The 16,322-nt window shown below is 41.5% G+C and overlaps 1 protein-coding gene across 1 annotated transcript in view; it reads left to right on the top strand.

The window, feature by feature from the left end:
* atp8b1 (ATPase phospholipid transporting 8B1) overlaps positions 1–16,322 on the top strand; it is a 38,272-nt gene that overhangs the window by 17,723 nt on the left and 4,227 nt on the right. The window contains exons 9-28 of the mRNA XM_080755432.1: positions 343–425; positions 3,921–4,079; positions 4,204–4,292; positions 4,771–4,961; positions 5,094–5,178; positions 5,588–5,711; positions 5,921–5,964; positions 6,420–6,576; positions 7,470–7,664; positions 8,084–8,196; positions 8,670–8,834; positions 9,413–9,524; positions 9,928–10,003; positions 10,942–11,074; positions 12,180–12,305; positions 12,885–13,041; positions 13,455–13,678; positions 14,289–14,372; positions 14,944–15,189; positions 15,512–15,650. Coding sequence (XP_080611558.1) covers positions 343–425; positions 3,921–4,079; positions 4,204–4,292; positions 4,771–4,961; positions 5,094–5,178; positions 5,588–5,711; positions 5,921–5,964; positions 6,420–6,576; positions 7,470–7,664; positions 8,084–8,196; positions 8,670–8,834; positions 9,413–9,524; positions 9,928–10,003; positions 10,942–11,074; positions 12,180–12,305; positions 12,885–13,041; positions 13,455–13,678; positions 14,289–14,372; positions 14,944–15,189; positions 15,512–15,650 — 2,702 coding nt within the window. The remainder of the gene's footprint in view (positions 1–342; positions 426–3,920; positions 4,080–4,203; positions 4,293–4,770; positions 4,962–5,093; positions 5,179–5,587; positions 5,712–5,920; positions 5,965–6,419; positions 6,577–7,469; positions 7,665–8,083; positions 8,197–8,669; positions 8,835–9,412; positions 9,525–9,927; positions 10,004–10,941; positions 11,075–12,179; positions 12,306–12,884; positions 13,042–13,454; positions 13,679–14,288; positions 14,373–14,943; positions 15,190–15,511; positions 15,651–16,322) is intronic.

Below are 16,322 nucleotides of genomic sequence, written 5' to 3'. Positions count from 1 at the left end.
TTGTCTGTCCCTGTTTGAGTGTGGACTTGATGTCATATGTAGAAAAAGGACTATACAGAGACATTGGAGATGGTACCGCATGGAGGGGGGATGAGGGAGGGAAGGGGGGTGGGAAAAAAAAGAAGAAATCTTGGGAATTGCTCTTGTGTCATATGTAAAAGTGCTATATGTATTGTATTGCACTTTCCAAATAAAACAAATATTATTAAAAAAAAAAAAAAGGAAGGGACTGAGACACAGGAATCATTTTGTATTTGTTGTTCATATTTTTGATTGATTGCTAATGTACTGTACTTCGTGTCCCAATAACATTCCTCTGTATTGTGCTGCATGTCTTACCAGAGAGACTAATTTGAAGTTTAAGATGGGTCTGAGAGTGACAGACGAACGACTACAAGAGGAGAGACAACTAGCACGCTATGACGGTAAACACATCTGTAAATTCTTCACTGCTTAATAACCATTCATATAATCATCCCAGATATTCTGTGATCTCTGACACTTTTGATCATATTTAACACATCACAGTAGCCTACATACTGTGTTGTAGTGGGCTGCAGGCATTGTCCTCCGTGGATGTGTGACTGACAACTTGTCATAGTATACTGTTCGCTGTAGGACAGTGGTTCTCAAAGTGTGGTCCAGGGTTTCTTGAGTAGGCGTGCAAAAGGACCCTTAAGGTGGTTGCACACTGGACTCGTTTTTTAGAAAACCGATGGGAAAGACGCTCATAAAAATCAGAAAACGCGTTGAGTGTGCAGGGACCTTTACAGGTCTGCTACTCTGAGAGTTATATAGAGCTATAGGGGTCCTTGAAATGAAGGAGCAGCTTTGATTGATTGAATACTTTATTAGTCAAAAATGTAAACGGCACAGAAGTACAGTACAGAAAGACACGTGGGCTAAAAGGATAACAATAAAGCAATGGTGACAGGTGGATCTTTACCTAAGTATTGCTACACCAAAGATTAAGCCAACAATAACATATATTATGTTAGTTTATTTTGATAGGCCCTGCCCTAGGCTACTAGTCATTCAGAATCATTTGTGAAACACAGACATAACTAATGGCATGTCTGAGCAAAGGTTTTCTTTAAGTACTACACCTTTTTGTACTAAGGCTAATAATAAAATACTGCTGTATTGACCATTCACTGCAATAACAAGTTAACAACAGACAAAATGTATTTTCGTTTTAGTTAGGCTATATTCTTTTTTACAATCTACGCACATAAGCATTTTGGTCTGAAAACCAGCATTCTTAATCCTGTATCATCCAAACCAAGCCACTTGTAAATCGGTTGAGAACTGAGTTGTGGTGCTTTGGCCAGTGACAGTCATGGATCAAGGACTGGCGTGATGTGGTCTCTTGAGTCAGTGGGTTCTGGCAAGTAGCAAGTTTTGTAGATGCTGCCGCTTCTTGAGGAATTTGGTAGTGGTGCCGTAAAGGAGAGGCTATTCTGGTCACATCACAGGTTTGCAGAAGTAAAGAAGTGAGTGAAATTTGTATTTCGTTAGAAAAACGAAAGGGGAGAAGAGGGGAGGGAGGGGTGATCCAACAAGAAAAACAGAATATCTACATAATTACACGGTGCCTGAGATAAGATATTTCAGGTGTGAAACTGTGAATGAGTGTCTGCAGCGGAGCTTCAGTGCATACTGCAGCACTACACCCCTGCCTACAGTACATTCACAACTACGATATTTAGCAGAACTATCGCATGATTCTGTTCTGTATGGATTAATTACAGTCACCATCTACTGCGTGATTGCACACACTCACTGCTACAGGTATCTACTGTAGCAGATATCTCGGATAACTTGAGATATGGTGCATTTGTGTTGATATATACAATGTTTGCTTTACATACTGTAATGGTGCTATAATACATTTCTGATGTACTTGGCCTATCTAAGGAGAGCCCACACTGGTACCTGCTGAAACGTTGGTTTCTGTGTTCTGCGTCCTATAATAAAGTATTGGCACTTTGGCTACATATTGAGTGAACATACTATATGTGACTCCTCTTTTACAGTATGTATGTGTAACTCTGTAACGCCTCTCTCCTGTATGTACTATATACTGTATATATGTCAGTGATTTTGGGGCTTTCTTCATAAATATACTATTTCTGCTATGTGTTGTTGTAAGATGAAGTGTGTAGGGCTTAAGTCTTTAATCAATACTTATGTGATGTTTCTTTCTCGCTTGATTAGTGTCTGTTGTTGCAAAGATTCTCCCAGATTATCTTCAAGGCCTATTAATAAGTGTCCTTGCTGCAATACTGCTGTCATCCCCACCACAACCTACTTTTGATGTGACTCACCCGAGAAAGAATGCATGATGCCACATAAATATGGCTATAGCCCCTTCCTGCATCTGCCTGGGTTCAGATCCACCCAGAGGCACTTTATTGCATGTGTCATCCCCCCGCGCCCCCGCCCTGCCCCTGATCTCTCCCGTCCTTTCCTGTCTATCTGTTTACTGTCCTATCAATTACATCCATTACAACACGTTTGCAGGTAGTCCATTTCATTGTGTGTTCTTTTAAAAGAGCATGTGTTGTTTAACGAATGAAAACAAGGGTAGTCTCACTCTCCTCCCATGATGACTCACCGTTCAACTTGTTGGAACGTTCAAGTGGAATGTAAAGCTGTCTTCAAAGAGAACAAATACTGACTGAAATATCCACATTGTGTGGACAAAATATACAATCGGAGCTACAGATTATTCTGAAAACCTGTATTTCTATACTACGGCCACGTTAAATTGTTTGATACATATTCATTTTCATTATGATTGTAGGCCTATATGCAGGGGTGCACACTATTATTTTGGGCTAGTACTCAAAGGAGCACCTGCCCATGTAGTTTGGTGCGCACAGTGAGGGGGGGGGCAGATGCAACTGATGCAAAGCTACACTAGTACACCTAGTCACAGACAGTGTCGTCGTTAAGCAGCAGTATATCCCACTGGCAGCACCTGTCAGTTTATCTCTAGCACAACCACAAACGTAACGCATACAATGAATTACTCACCTAATGCTGCCTGCAGGTTCCATGTTTAATTCCAGCGTTTGTAACCTACATTGTCTAAGTGACAGTTTTCATATTGTAAACATGGCCTCTAACGTGGTTTAGCGACTAGCACTTTGACAGCTCATCCATCGTAGCTTGTTTACAAGTGAAACGGACTTTCTGTGCAGAAACTGCCTTATCAAAATAAGAGCCACGTACTGAAGCACGTACCTTTACCTTCAAGACTAACCTAGAAAAATGTTACTGTTCCATTCTGACAATCCAAAGGCCATCGCTACCTAAACGCCCACAGTCCTTATTCCACCAGTGACAGACAAGTTCAACCACTGAAGAGTTTCCTGAATATTGTTTGAACCTGACCGAAGTAAAAGAACCCCCACCCACAATGTATTAGTCAACTACTCCTCCCCAGAGCCATTGAAGGAGAGTTACGACATCTCAGTTCACTTCATGGGGCCAGTCCAATGGCGGCACCGTGCGGCTATCGGGGTCGGCTATGGGCAGCCGAATAGTTACAAAGTCCTGGAGCGGAAGTTGACAGAATGCACTAGACTCGGGCAACAGGCCCTTTAATTTAGATCGCTTTTTGGTAATAGTACAACATAAACATTACAGAGACTTTAGTTGTCACTGTACAATACTTTGAAGCAGTTGTCATGTTGCACACATGCCTAAAATTGCTGATATATGTGCCGCTCTCATTGAAAACAATGTATTTAAAACTGCACCATGTCACTGTCCAGCAGTGCACGAACAGTGCCCGAGCGCTGTTTTCTGCCACCGCAATGACGCCACTCTCCTCTACACCATTCTGCTCCTTTCCTGCTCCTCTCCTGTGCTTCCATGTGACATTGTGACTCTCCTCTCCTCGCTGTGTGTAGCTCTGATCGAGTGTGAAGAGCCCAACAACCGTCTGGATAAGTTCATTGGGACCATGCGCTGGAAGAAGGACCGGTACCCTCTGGATCTGGACCATCTGTTGCTCCGAGGCTGTAAGATCAGAAACACGGAAGAATGTCGTGGGTTGGTCATCTTTGCAGGTTCGTTCAGATTAATTAATGGAAGATAAAGTAGAGTACAAAATAAATTTTCTCCATCTTGTTTCATATTATGCATCTTATTCTTTTATATTTCTTTGATTTCATATCATGCTATCTACTGTAGGTGCTGACACTAAAATCATGAGGAACGGAGGGAAGACCAGGTTTAAGAGGACGAAAATTGATGAATTGATGAACTACATGGTTTACACGGTAAGTTTTGTCATGCTACAAAGTGACAATTCTCATACGTTTAATTTGTTTCCTTCCTCTTGAAGACACCAACGGAACAATGTCTCATCCATTCCTTCCTCTCCTTAATTTAACCTTTCGTCTCCTATTTGCTCCTGTCTTCTTCTCTATATCCACATGTTTCTTTTCTTTTTGATTGCTCTCTCTTTTATTGCATCTCTTCTTGTCGTCCAGAATTTGACCCTCTCCTCTGTTGCCTTATCACCCTCATCCTTCCACTCTAGTCTTTACCTCCCCTCTGTCTCTCTTAACCACCTTCCATTCCTGTTTCTCTCTTTCTCCTCCCCTCTGTTTCTCTCAATTTATTCCCTCCATCATTCTCTCTCTACCTCTCAATTGAATTTGATAACACTTGTATTGACATAACTGTTCATAAACTTATTTTTCCAAAGCCATTTATAAATATGTCCATGTGTATTATGTGTGTCCTCTCCTGTAGATCTTTGTTGTGTTGATCTTGGTGGCAGCCGGCCTGGCTATTGGCCATACGTTCTGGTATGAAGAGGTAGGAAGCCAAGCCTGGTATCTGTATGACGGGATCGAGCGGTCGTCCTCCTACAGAGGATTCCTTAGTTTCTGGGGCTATATCATAGTCCTGAACACCATGGTGCCTATATCGCTATACGTCAGGTATGTATTATTACTCTAATAACCTTGTTTTTTATAATATTATTTTGTATAATCCTTCTAATTTCTTTACTTCTATTATTTGCTTCTTATTAGTATCATGGATGATTTTATGTCCTGTATGTTTTTTTTTAGTGTGGAGGTCATTCGACTGGGGCAGAGTAAGTTCATCAACTGGGACCTCCAGATGTATTACGCAGAGAAAGACACTCCAGCCAAGGCATGTACCGTTTAGTTTTACACTTCAGTCATTTAGCTGGTGTTCTCATCCAGGAACTTAAAACCACCAACAGTCGTCAGGGTAAAATAATGAAGACCTGTTGTGTGGTCGAAACATGTTGCCGTTTGCATTGTTTTGGCTTTTCCTTCCTTTCACTATCGAGTAGGGGTGGAGCTCGTTAATTCTATGTTGATAACGAGCACCTTATCGCAGGCTTATCAAGCCGGGTTCTTATCAAACCCGCTATGGAGTGCCCGGATCCTCTGCTTCTGCATGTTTTATCCTATTTGATCCAGCAGCACTTCGGATGCTTTTATCTCCTTCTAACTTGTGTTAGTTGTTTCTCCTCCTGTGAGCACCTGGATGTGTGGTTTTCTCTGTTAAATGAACGATTGTTGAAACCCTGCAGGCCCGGACCACCACACTGAACGAGCAACTGGGGCAGATAGAGTACATCTTCTCAGACAAGACGGGGACTCTCACACAGAACGTCATGGCCTTCAAAAAGTGCACCATCGGGGGACGCACCTATGGTTAGAACATGCTTACAGTTATGCTGATGCGAATTAATTATTATTATTATAGAATTTTGTTCGTTTCGAGTATGTTGCTTCTCACTTTATTATTATTATTATTATTAATATTAGTATGTTGTACTTCCATCTTCATTGTCCAAATGTAATACATTCATTTGAATATTATCCTTCTAGACTTTTCTCACTCCAGGTTTGCTTTCCAACAGGTGACCCTACAACTGCAGAAGGAGTGTCCTTGGACAGAGGAAAGGTAAAAGCCCATATTATGTATCCACTGCCGGGGGCTTTCCCATATACCATCTGTGCTTTAAACACAGAAGACAGATCCATAGTACACACAGAATTTTACTTGTGTTTAAGTTAAAATGTCTAAAACGGTGCTATCCATGTAATGTACTAGCAGGTCTATATTTTCACACATGTGTGCCTTGACAAGGTGGGTTGGAGGGCAGTCAAATGAAAAGAGTAAATTACTGCACACAGTGTCCTCACTTATGTACTGTAGTAGTTTTATCAAATGCAAATACTACATTTCTGTCATTCGGCTTTCCCCAGGTATCTGGCTGAATGCTATTTTTATTTAATTAATAAAGTTGAATGTAAGTAACTGTGCGGCCTAGCCTTTGAGCCACATAGAGACCATGTTACTCAAACAATGTTCCATTTACTTTGACTAAAGAATGTAATTCATTTCTTTCCTACCAGCAAGTGGACTTCAGCTGGAACGACTTGGCTGACAAGAAGTTCCAGTTCATGGACCATTCCCTTGTTGCCTGCATCCGATCCAAGAAGGATAAAGAAGCCCTGGAGTTCTTCAAATTGCTCTCACTTTGTCACACAGTGATGGTGGAACAGAAACAGGGTGAGGAACTTAGGTGAAGGAAGGATGAGAAAGAGGGACCACTAAATGGAGAGAGAGAGAGGGGGGGGGGGGAGGGAGGAAGGGTGGGAGAGAAGGGGATGAAGTGATGTGACTGGAGAGAAGAGGAGCGGGGAGAGGGTGTCATACGGTGGGAGAGGGAGTAGAGAGATAAGGGGTGCATTTGGAAATGCGCCCTGAACGCACTGGTGTGCTCTCTTGTCGTTCGTTTATTCAGTGCACTCTGTGCGTTGTCGTTCGAAAATCCAGTGCGCTGCGCACCGTGTGTGCCCGCACTGAGCGACACTACCCTGAAGCTGGGGTTATCCGATGTCGGCCGTGTGAATGCGTCACAGCTGTGGTCGTTCGTAAATAAGTCACACTGCGACGTCACCGCCCACCACACTCAACAAACTGACCACATTCCCAGTGCGCATTTCCGAACGCACCCAAAGGTTAATGGGGAGGGGTGGAGTTGGAAGTAATGAGTGTCAGAGGGAAGAAGAGAGAGGGAGCGAAATGGAGGAGAGGCGGGGAACATTAGGGCGGTAAAGGCAGGGAAGGTGAGGCGATGAGGGAGAGTGCAGAGGTCTAGGTGGGATGAAATAAAATAAAAATAGGCTCAACTGCAGTCTCTAATATGATCTAGTTTTTTGTTTTGTTTTTTTCTATTAAAATAGTATTTGCGTATTCAAACTCGGTATACTCGAAAAGAAGCACTCATGTTGTATTATTGACATAATTGCTGAAGAGGGTGGATTAAATGGGGCCTAGCGTAGCACTGCTTATATTGTCACTCTCTATTTGTGATCTTTGTTGGCTTTCTTCCCGGATGATTTGGTCACAAACCTAAAGAACAATTTGGACATTATTGACCTCTGTTTGTTATGTCATAGAAACGGGTGATTTGGTGTACCAGGCTGCCTCTCCAGACGAGGGCGCTCTCGTCACTGCAGCCAGGAACTTTGGCTTCGTGTTCTTGTCTCGTACCCAGGACACCATCACCATCAGAGAGCTGGGCAATGAGCAGACGTATGAGATGTTGGCCCTCCTCGACTTCAACTCTGACCGCAAACGCATGTCTATTATCTGTGAGTTGATGGACAAGCACTGACAGACTCATATTTGTATATAAAACTGCAGTAACAACAACAATATAACTTCATTTGTCTAATACTGGATTCTTTATTATCATTATCTGGGATTGTATGGCATGAAGCTTTCTTAGAGTTGTTGTGCTTTGAATACCTAATAAAAATCAAATCAAAGTTTATGAACGGACCCATAAAGTCTGATGTACACGTATATCATTAACATGGTGTTGTCTCTGAGTAACGTTGCACGCTAGTGTCCCCTATGGGCTCATTAGTGACTATACCAATTAAATTGTCCTATTAAAAAAAGTGAGGAAGAGTTGGATTGTTTTAGATTCTGTCATACAACTCACCTTTCTTTTCTTTTGTGTGTGTGTGTGTGTGTGTGTGTGTGTGTGTGTGCTTCTCTTCCTCAGTGCGGTTCCCTGATGGTCGCATACGTCTCTACTGTAAAGGAGCAGATACAGTCATTTATGAGCGTCTGTCCCCTGAGTCCAGGCACAAAGAGTCATCACAGACGGCCTTGGATGTGCGTTGGTTGGTTCAAAGTTAGCGGGTTGTCGACAGATCCTGCTATTTTCTGTCTCCGATCTGCTAACTGATTGATTAGAATTATAAGAACAGCACATATACAGTATTGTATTTTCTATGTTTTAACCCATTTAGGACTGAGGCCGATTCTTAAAAACGCCTTCTAAATCCTGACCTAAGTTTTCTTAAAACGTTAAAATATTTATTAAATTACAGAAAACTATGTTGCTATATACTGTACATGGCAATAACTGGCCGAAAAGGGGTTCCCGTCCTGAGAGGTATAGTTACAAAAAGGAGTTCCCCGTCCTTTACCTTGATAGTAAAAAAGAAAGAAGAACTGGTCCAGTTTATTCTGCATATTTTAGAAGATTTTGTAACATATCTTCACAGACGACTTTCATGGCATTTTGTACTATTCTTGATTTTGAAACCCTGTTGAATAAATGTTCTTCTGTTGGTTTGTGTTAGATCTTTGCCAACGAGACGTTACGGACACTGTGTCTCTGCTACAAGGACATCAGCAAACAGGAGTTTGACAACTGGTCCAAGAAACACAAAGCTGCCGCTGTCTCAATGAGCGACCGAGACGCTGCGCTGGACCGGGTGTATGAACAGATCGAGAGCAACCTGATGGTGAGTGCAGGGTTATGTAAGCTGTATCATGGTGGTGGTACTAGGGATTATTCAAGTATTTTTATTGAAGTTTTTTGTACATAAGACAGGACAGACAACAGATACATGACAGATACAGGACAAACCAGTGGACCAACAACACCAGTACTCAACATTCATGTAAAAATATATAAAAGTCTGAAATACAATGTAAAAAACCCCCCAAATTGTACAATAACAATGTACATCAACAATAACTGAAATAAAATATTAAAAAAATACAAAACTGCAAAGTAGGTTAGAAACGGTTGCCAAACTCTGGTATATTTCTGAGTGGAGCCCCTGATCGTATATTTAAGTTCTTCGAGCTTGAGATGTGACATAACATCCTCCACCCAACGTTTGTGAGATGGCGGCGCTGCCTTTTTCCAATTAAATAGTATCAGGCAAGTAAAGAGGAGAACGCTATAGCTTCAGTCTGAATGGTGGTGGTACTAGGGAGAAAAAAATACAAAATGTGAAGCTGAAATGTCAAATGCCAGAGATTCCAAGACTGTGAATTCATATACTTATGTAATGCTCTTAATTCATATATCCAGCTGATTGGAGCCACTGCCATAGAGGATAAACTCCAGGACGGAGTCCCAGAGTGTATCGCCAAGTTGGCCAAAGCCGACATCAAGATCTGGGTCCTGACTGGAGACAAGAAAGGTATGGTCCCTCCCTTCTTTTTAATTTGTTGATGAATGATTAAAAAGAAAACTAAACAGTGGTAGAGGTTTAAAGATGGTAAAGATAAGGTAAGGGCAGGGCAACAACAATAAAGTAGCCTGCTGATATGCCGGCATTGGGTTGGGTAACCTCAGACAATGTCAAATCTTCCACCATAATTATTTCATCACACGACAACCATAGCCTTTTGTGATCAAGACAATGAGGAAATGGCATTTGATTGACGCAGCCACTTTTGCACCGTCAAAGGTTTCTCTGTAAACACCAGCACATGACGTGAGCTACTAGATTGCCTATATATTATTCATTTATTATTTATTATTTAGTAGGATAAATCGGGCTTAAGTGTTTTTTAACTCATAAATTGTGTGTATTTTTTCAGAAACTGCTGAGAACATAGGCTACGCCTGTGAACTACTGACGGAAAACATGCAGATCCACTACGGAGAGGACGTTAAGTAAGTTCAAGCGCGGAAAGGGAGGCGATAACTACACCACTCAGTTCACACGCCACACGGGTGTGATTTTTAAATACTGTATTGGCCAGTAGCCTGTTTAGTGTGCTTCCTCAGGGGGGTGATGTTGGCTCACTGCTCTATTATGTAAAGGGAATTTAATTGAACTGTCTATTGCAGTATTAAACAGCATACCTCCTATGTCCTTAAGAGGCCAAAGTGGTTAATGTATATGTTTTGTACTGTAATAATACTCAAAATCTAAGTAACTAAATGTTTTCAAATAATTGTAGTGGAGTAAAAGTACAGTATTTGTTTCTGAGATGTAGTGGAGTAGAAGTAAAAGTATTAATAATTGGAAATATTAAAGTAAAAGTACCTCAAAGTTGTAGTACGTACAGTACAGTACTTGAGTCATGTACCACCTGACAGTGATTTTTGAGAGAATGTACTTCTCACAGTGCATGGTGTGTACTGTACTCTGTACTCTTCAGTGAATGCTCTTCTGTGTGTCTCCAGTGCATGGTGTGTACTGTACTCTTCAGTGAATGCTCTTCTGTGTGTCTCCAGTGCATGGTGTGTACTGTACTCTTCAGTGAATGCTCTTCTGTGTGTCTCCAGTGCATGGTGTGTACTGTACTCTTCAGTGAATGCTCTTCTGTGTGTCTCCAGTGCATGGTGTGTACTCTTCAGTGAAGTGCATGGTGTGTGTACTGTGTATTCTTCAGTGAATGTACTTCTCACAGTGCATGGTGTGTACCGTGTACTCTTCAGTGAATGCTCTTCTGTGTGTCTCCAGTGCATGGTGTGTAGTTGTGTACTGTGTACTCTTCAGTGAAGTGCATGGTGTGTGTACTGTGTATTCTTCAGTGAATGTACTTCTCACAGTGCATGGTGTGTACCGTGTACTCTTCAGTGAATGCTCTTCTGTGTGTCTCCAGTGAGAAGCTGACGCTCCGACAGGCCAACAGGAGGAATGAAGCTCCTTCCTTTGGCACCAGGAAGAAAGAACCTCCGCAAAAATTCTTCACGGGGCCAGGAAAGAACGCCCTCATCATCACTGGAGGATGGCTGGTGAGTTACAGTTTAAAAAAAAGTTACTTTAAAGCTGAAATAAAGGACTGCATAGGCTATAACCTAAATAAGTAGGTTTTTGAACTGTGTATAATGTAAAACATTTCAGTGCCGTTCCACAATATAGCTGGGTAACTGGAAATAATAGCACATTTTTCATTGTCCTTGGAGGCAGGCAGGCAACTTAAATTATATATTTGTTATTTAATGTTGGTTTTATTTTTATTTTATTTTTTTGTTAAGTTAAATATATAATTTACAGTTACTGCCACTTCTAAAAATGTCTTCTACATCCTGACAGTTTTCTGAAAAAGCTATGTTTCTATGTCAATCGATTTTTCAAAAATAGCTAAAGCATAACAATGCTAACACCAAAAGGGGTTCCTGCCTAAAATGGGTTAAGAATGGCTGGTGCTAAAAACTTTAGTATTTAGGTTGAACTAAGCAAATCTCTGCTACTCTAGTTCCCTCTAGTGGCTGACGTTATGGAATTCACAGTCAATCCATGTGGATTAGCATTTTACCCAGATATTTCTCACATTTGGTAATAGAATGAAACCATGAACTTCCATATTGTCCTGTGACAGTAATGGTTGATTTATTCCGAAAATAATAACATATTATGCATAATGAAAAACACAATTTCTAAAAGACAGTAAGGTATACAGTTGGATTCTGTAAATGCATGTTGTATTCTTGGAGTCCTGCATAAATAACTGAAACTTCAGCTGTCCTATACCGTCTTTCTCTCTTACACTATCTCCCTCTCAGCTTTGCTACTGTATGTCTGTCCTACACTGTCTCCGTCTCTGTCTGTCTCTCTCTCAGGTTTGCTACTGTGCGACTCTCCTACACTGTCGTCCTCTCTGAATCCCTCTGCTTTCCTACTGTCTGTCTCTCTCAGCTTTGCTACTGTATGTCTCTCTCAGCTTTGCTACTGTATGTCTCTCCTACACTGCCTCCGTCTCCCTCTCTGCTTTCCTCCTGTCTCTCTGTCTCAATAAAGACAACATTCTAAGTGGAGTGCACTGTCCTCACTTTCTCCATTCTTCGCTGGGAAATGAAAACGCCCGGTCGGCTCTAATGGCTTTTGTCTTTTTGACAGAACGAGATCCTGTACGAGAAGAAGAAGAAGCGACGGCGCCTGCGGCTTCGCTTGGGGAAGAGGCAGCCTCACTCCGGCCCGCCAGACGGACAGCCCATAGATGAATGGGAGAAGGAGATGAGACAGGTGTGTTGAACATTACCCCGTTAAGACCTGAGGTCGATTCTACAAATGCCTTCTAAATCAGTAGTTTAATTTACACACTTTACCGTAATTCAAAAATGTTCAAGATTTTCAAGATAAAGAAAAAAATAAAGCAGATGTACAAGCTTGCAGTGTGTCACTTTGTGCTGCGTTGTGAGCTTATATATCTATTATTGAACACTAAATTCTAGATTGATAACCCATTGTTGATTCACACACAGGGCGGTCACATTTTTGTTGACGATTAGTTGTCATGCAAATAATTGTGATAAATAAAAAGCATTTGTGATGCATGGTTATTTGTAGTCTTTATGAAACCTTGAAAACAGCACAGTATTTTCAGGCCAACAAATGGGTGTATATAAACAAAAGAAATCTAGTTCAGATACATTACTCTTATTAGTGTATAAACATTGTTACTTTCTGTGAATGCAAAATGGCCAATAATTTTTTTAAGTCATAAAAATAAAAATATATAACATAGTACTATGTGCACTGCATAACATGGCTTTAGGTATTGGTTGCGGAGCATCCTCTAATGTTCTCTTTCGTCTTGGCCAGGTGGATTTTGTCGACATGGCATGCGAGTGTGAGGCGGTGATCTGTTGCCGCGTGACGCCCAAACAGAAAGCCAACGTCGTCAGCCTGGTGAAGAAGTACAAGAAGGCCATCACGCTGTCTATTGGAGACGGAGCGAATGACGTCAACATGATCAAGAGTAATTATTAATAGTCATAATGATCATAATGACAGTGATAATGACTTGTGTCTTATATTCCCAACTGCTGCAACTATAAATGGATCTTAGCAACCTTTCTATTCATTAATTAGATTAGTTGAGAAGGTGTGTGTGTGTGTGTGTGTGTGTGTGTGTGTGTGTGTGTGTGTGTGTGTGTGTGTGTGTGTGTGTGTGTGCATGAACAAAACAATTGACCACCATTTGTGTGGACAAATGTAATGAAATTAGCTATCCACAAGCTGACAACGTGTTGTATTGTGAATTCATTTCATTACATTTCCTTTCACGAAATTGGGAATGATTCTTGTATTCAATTTTCATTGTTGTTAATCAATGACATTGATTAGCGTAGTTCCACTAACGGCTGCTCCCCTACCCTCCCTCCCTCACAGCGGCGGACATCGGCGTGGGTATCAGCGGTCAGGAGGGCATGCAGGCCGTGATGAGCAGCGACTACGCCTTCGCCCAGTTCCGCTTCCTGGAGCGCCTCCTGCTGGTGCACGGCCGCTGGTCCTACATCAGGATGTGCAAGTTCCTGCGCTACTTCTTCTTCAAGAACTTTGCCTGCACCTTGGTCCACTTCTGGTACTCTTTCTTCAGTGGATTCTCCGCCCAGGTGAGCACCGGTCACGAGCCGGAGTGTTGTTTGATCCTGTATGCATCGATGCCTCAGGCTGTTTTATACTTCATGTAAAAAAATAAATGGAGTCTGCTGCACACTAGACAGTGCCTCACTCAAAACTGAGTGGGAACAAGTCACTTTCCATGCAGTGTGCAGACTTTAATTATTTTGACCTGTTATTGACCAGTTTGGCCTGCACCTGTTTTTATTTTATTATTGTTTTTTTGTGCAATGTCTTTCTTTTCTTGAATACTTCCATTATACACGTTACACACAAAAAAATTGCCTCTAAAAGTTAGAAAATACATAATTAATTTGACCTTGTTTGCTCCTCTCATTACCAGTCAGCGAATCAAAATCAAAATTACTCTGAGCTGTCTACAGAGGTTGTGCATTTGTATTCACATTGCACATTCACATTGTATTTTTTACAGTAGTTGACATAAATCTTGTGCAGCGACATACATAATGCAGCGAGTACATAATACATGACTATCCGGTGTGACTAGATCTGCCTGCTCTTGAAAATTGTGAAGAATAATCACCTCGACATCAATTTTAGCATAACTAAGGTAATTCAACTCTTTGTGTTTTTTTTCCCTAGATTGCGTATGAAGACTGGTTCATTACACTGTACAACGTGTGCTACAGCAGCTTACCTGTTCTGCTGGTTGGACTGCTGGATCAGGTCACAATAACATTCATCTTTAGCTATATGCCATTTACATTTGAATAATTTAGCTGTTGTATACAATAAGTTTCAGTTCTGTAATTCCCAAAGTTATATATATTTTATTTTTGTATATACATGAACCTCTTGAACCCTAGCATCCTTATTACTGTGGGTAACATTAGCTGAAAATGGCCGATCTACAAGCTTGTATATGGGCTATTTTGTGTGAAGTGAAAGAGCAGACCAAATACAGGGCCAGAGGTCTCACGTCTCAAGAGCGTTTTAAGTGATTTAAATGGCTGAAAATACACTTTTAACATGATTCATATAAAAGATAATGTGTAAACAAAGACACAAAGTCCTGTCAAACTTCATTCATCACTTCCAATTTCCCCTGTGTATTATGTATGAGCTCTCTCTCCTGATTGGATGAAATTGGTGTCCTGAGCTGAAAAATATTTTTTGAGAGATTGGAGAGAATACGGAACTATTTAACACGTATCTTAACAAAACACATATACACTTACACCCCCTTTTTTTTTAATTAATGTGAATACTCCTCCTCTCCCCTCTTGGCAAACAACAGGACGTGAACGACAAGCTGAGTTGTAAGTTCCCGAAGCTGTATCTACCGGGCCAGCAGGGGTCGCTGTTTAACTACAAGAACTTCTTCGTGAGCCTGTTCCACGGCATCTACACCTCTCTGATCATCTTCTTCATCCCGTATGGAGCGTTCCTCCAGACCATGGGACAGGACGGAGAGGCTCCGTCAGACTACCAGTCCTTAGCCGTGGTTACCGCATCCTCACTCATCATCACTGTCAACCTGCAGGTGTGACATTCATATCCATCCTTGAATACAACTGTTAAATACTTAACTGCTCACTTACTAACATACTTGATACTCTAGGACTGGTTGATAGTGCTATTACGACTAACACTACTATTGCTGTAATAGGACACGCTACTACTACTTATTCTAATACTACAACTACTGCAATTATTACTGCAGCTACTACTGCTATTGCTACTACTATAGTGCTACTACTACTACTACCTCGGCTACTACAACATTACCGCTACAAGTGCTTCTGCTACTACTATTATTACTATCATTACTTTCACTAGTAAAGACGATAACTTTCTCTCCTCAGATCTCTCTTGACACCTCGTTCTGGACATTCGTGAACTGTTTTGCGGTGCTGTGCAGTATAGCCATCTACTTCGGCATCATGTTCGACATCCACAGTGCAGGGATCCATGTCATTTTTCCCACCTACTTCACCTTCACAGGTAATTTTAAAAGAACTAGAAGACGTTTGTGGTCTGGGTAGCTCAGTCGACGGAGCGTGCTCTCGCCTTTGAATCTCAATGTTCTGGGTTTGATCCCAGACTCACTAACTAACTAAGGTGACATTCACACCAGAAAGCTTTACTGCTTCGCTTCCATTCGCACTTGATTATGATTCGGTGCAGGTGGGAATGCAATCCGCAGCAAATAAAGGAAATGAAGCAAACACTGTGGCGGGTGAGGAGCTAAACACAGTTGGAGACGGAGAAGGCATATTTTACGCAGCGCAAAGATGTCCCGTTACCGTGGATAGACCATAGAGCTATAAAGGATAGACATGGTCGAATGAGGAGATTGAAGCCCTGGTCGAAATGAGGACGAGTACATTTATCAATTTCTTAAGGAAACGCATAAAAACACTGCAGTGTAGCCTACAGAATATTCTGTCTGTCTCTGCGTAAACATGGAGTGGTATCACTGTGTGGAGACTGGGGAGTAGGGACTTTCATCTCGATAAACATTTTGTGCTGCTGTCTGTTCTCAATGCGCTCAGCACTGTGCCTCCATGCCCAAAAGAACAGTGCGTGGCTGCGTGCGTATAGTGAGAGAGAGAGAGGTCCAGTCCCGACGGCACGACACATGCACGTGTGACGTTATAATTTTAAAACACCATA

This window comes from Protomyctophum bolini (genome assembly GCF_963924005.1).
Source record: "Protomyctophum bolini genome assembly, chromosome: 22".
NCBI classification, from domain to species: Eukaryota; Metazoa; Chordata; class Actinopteri; order Myctophiformes; family Myctophidae; genus Protomyctophum; species Protomyctophum bolini.
The sequence above is the reverse complement of the archived record's forward strand: the minus strand, read 5'-3'. Positions and strand labels throughout refer to the sequence as shown.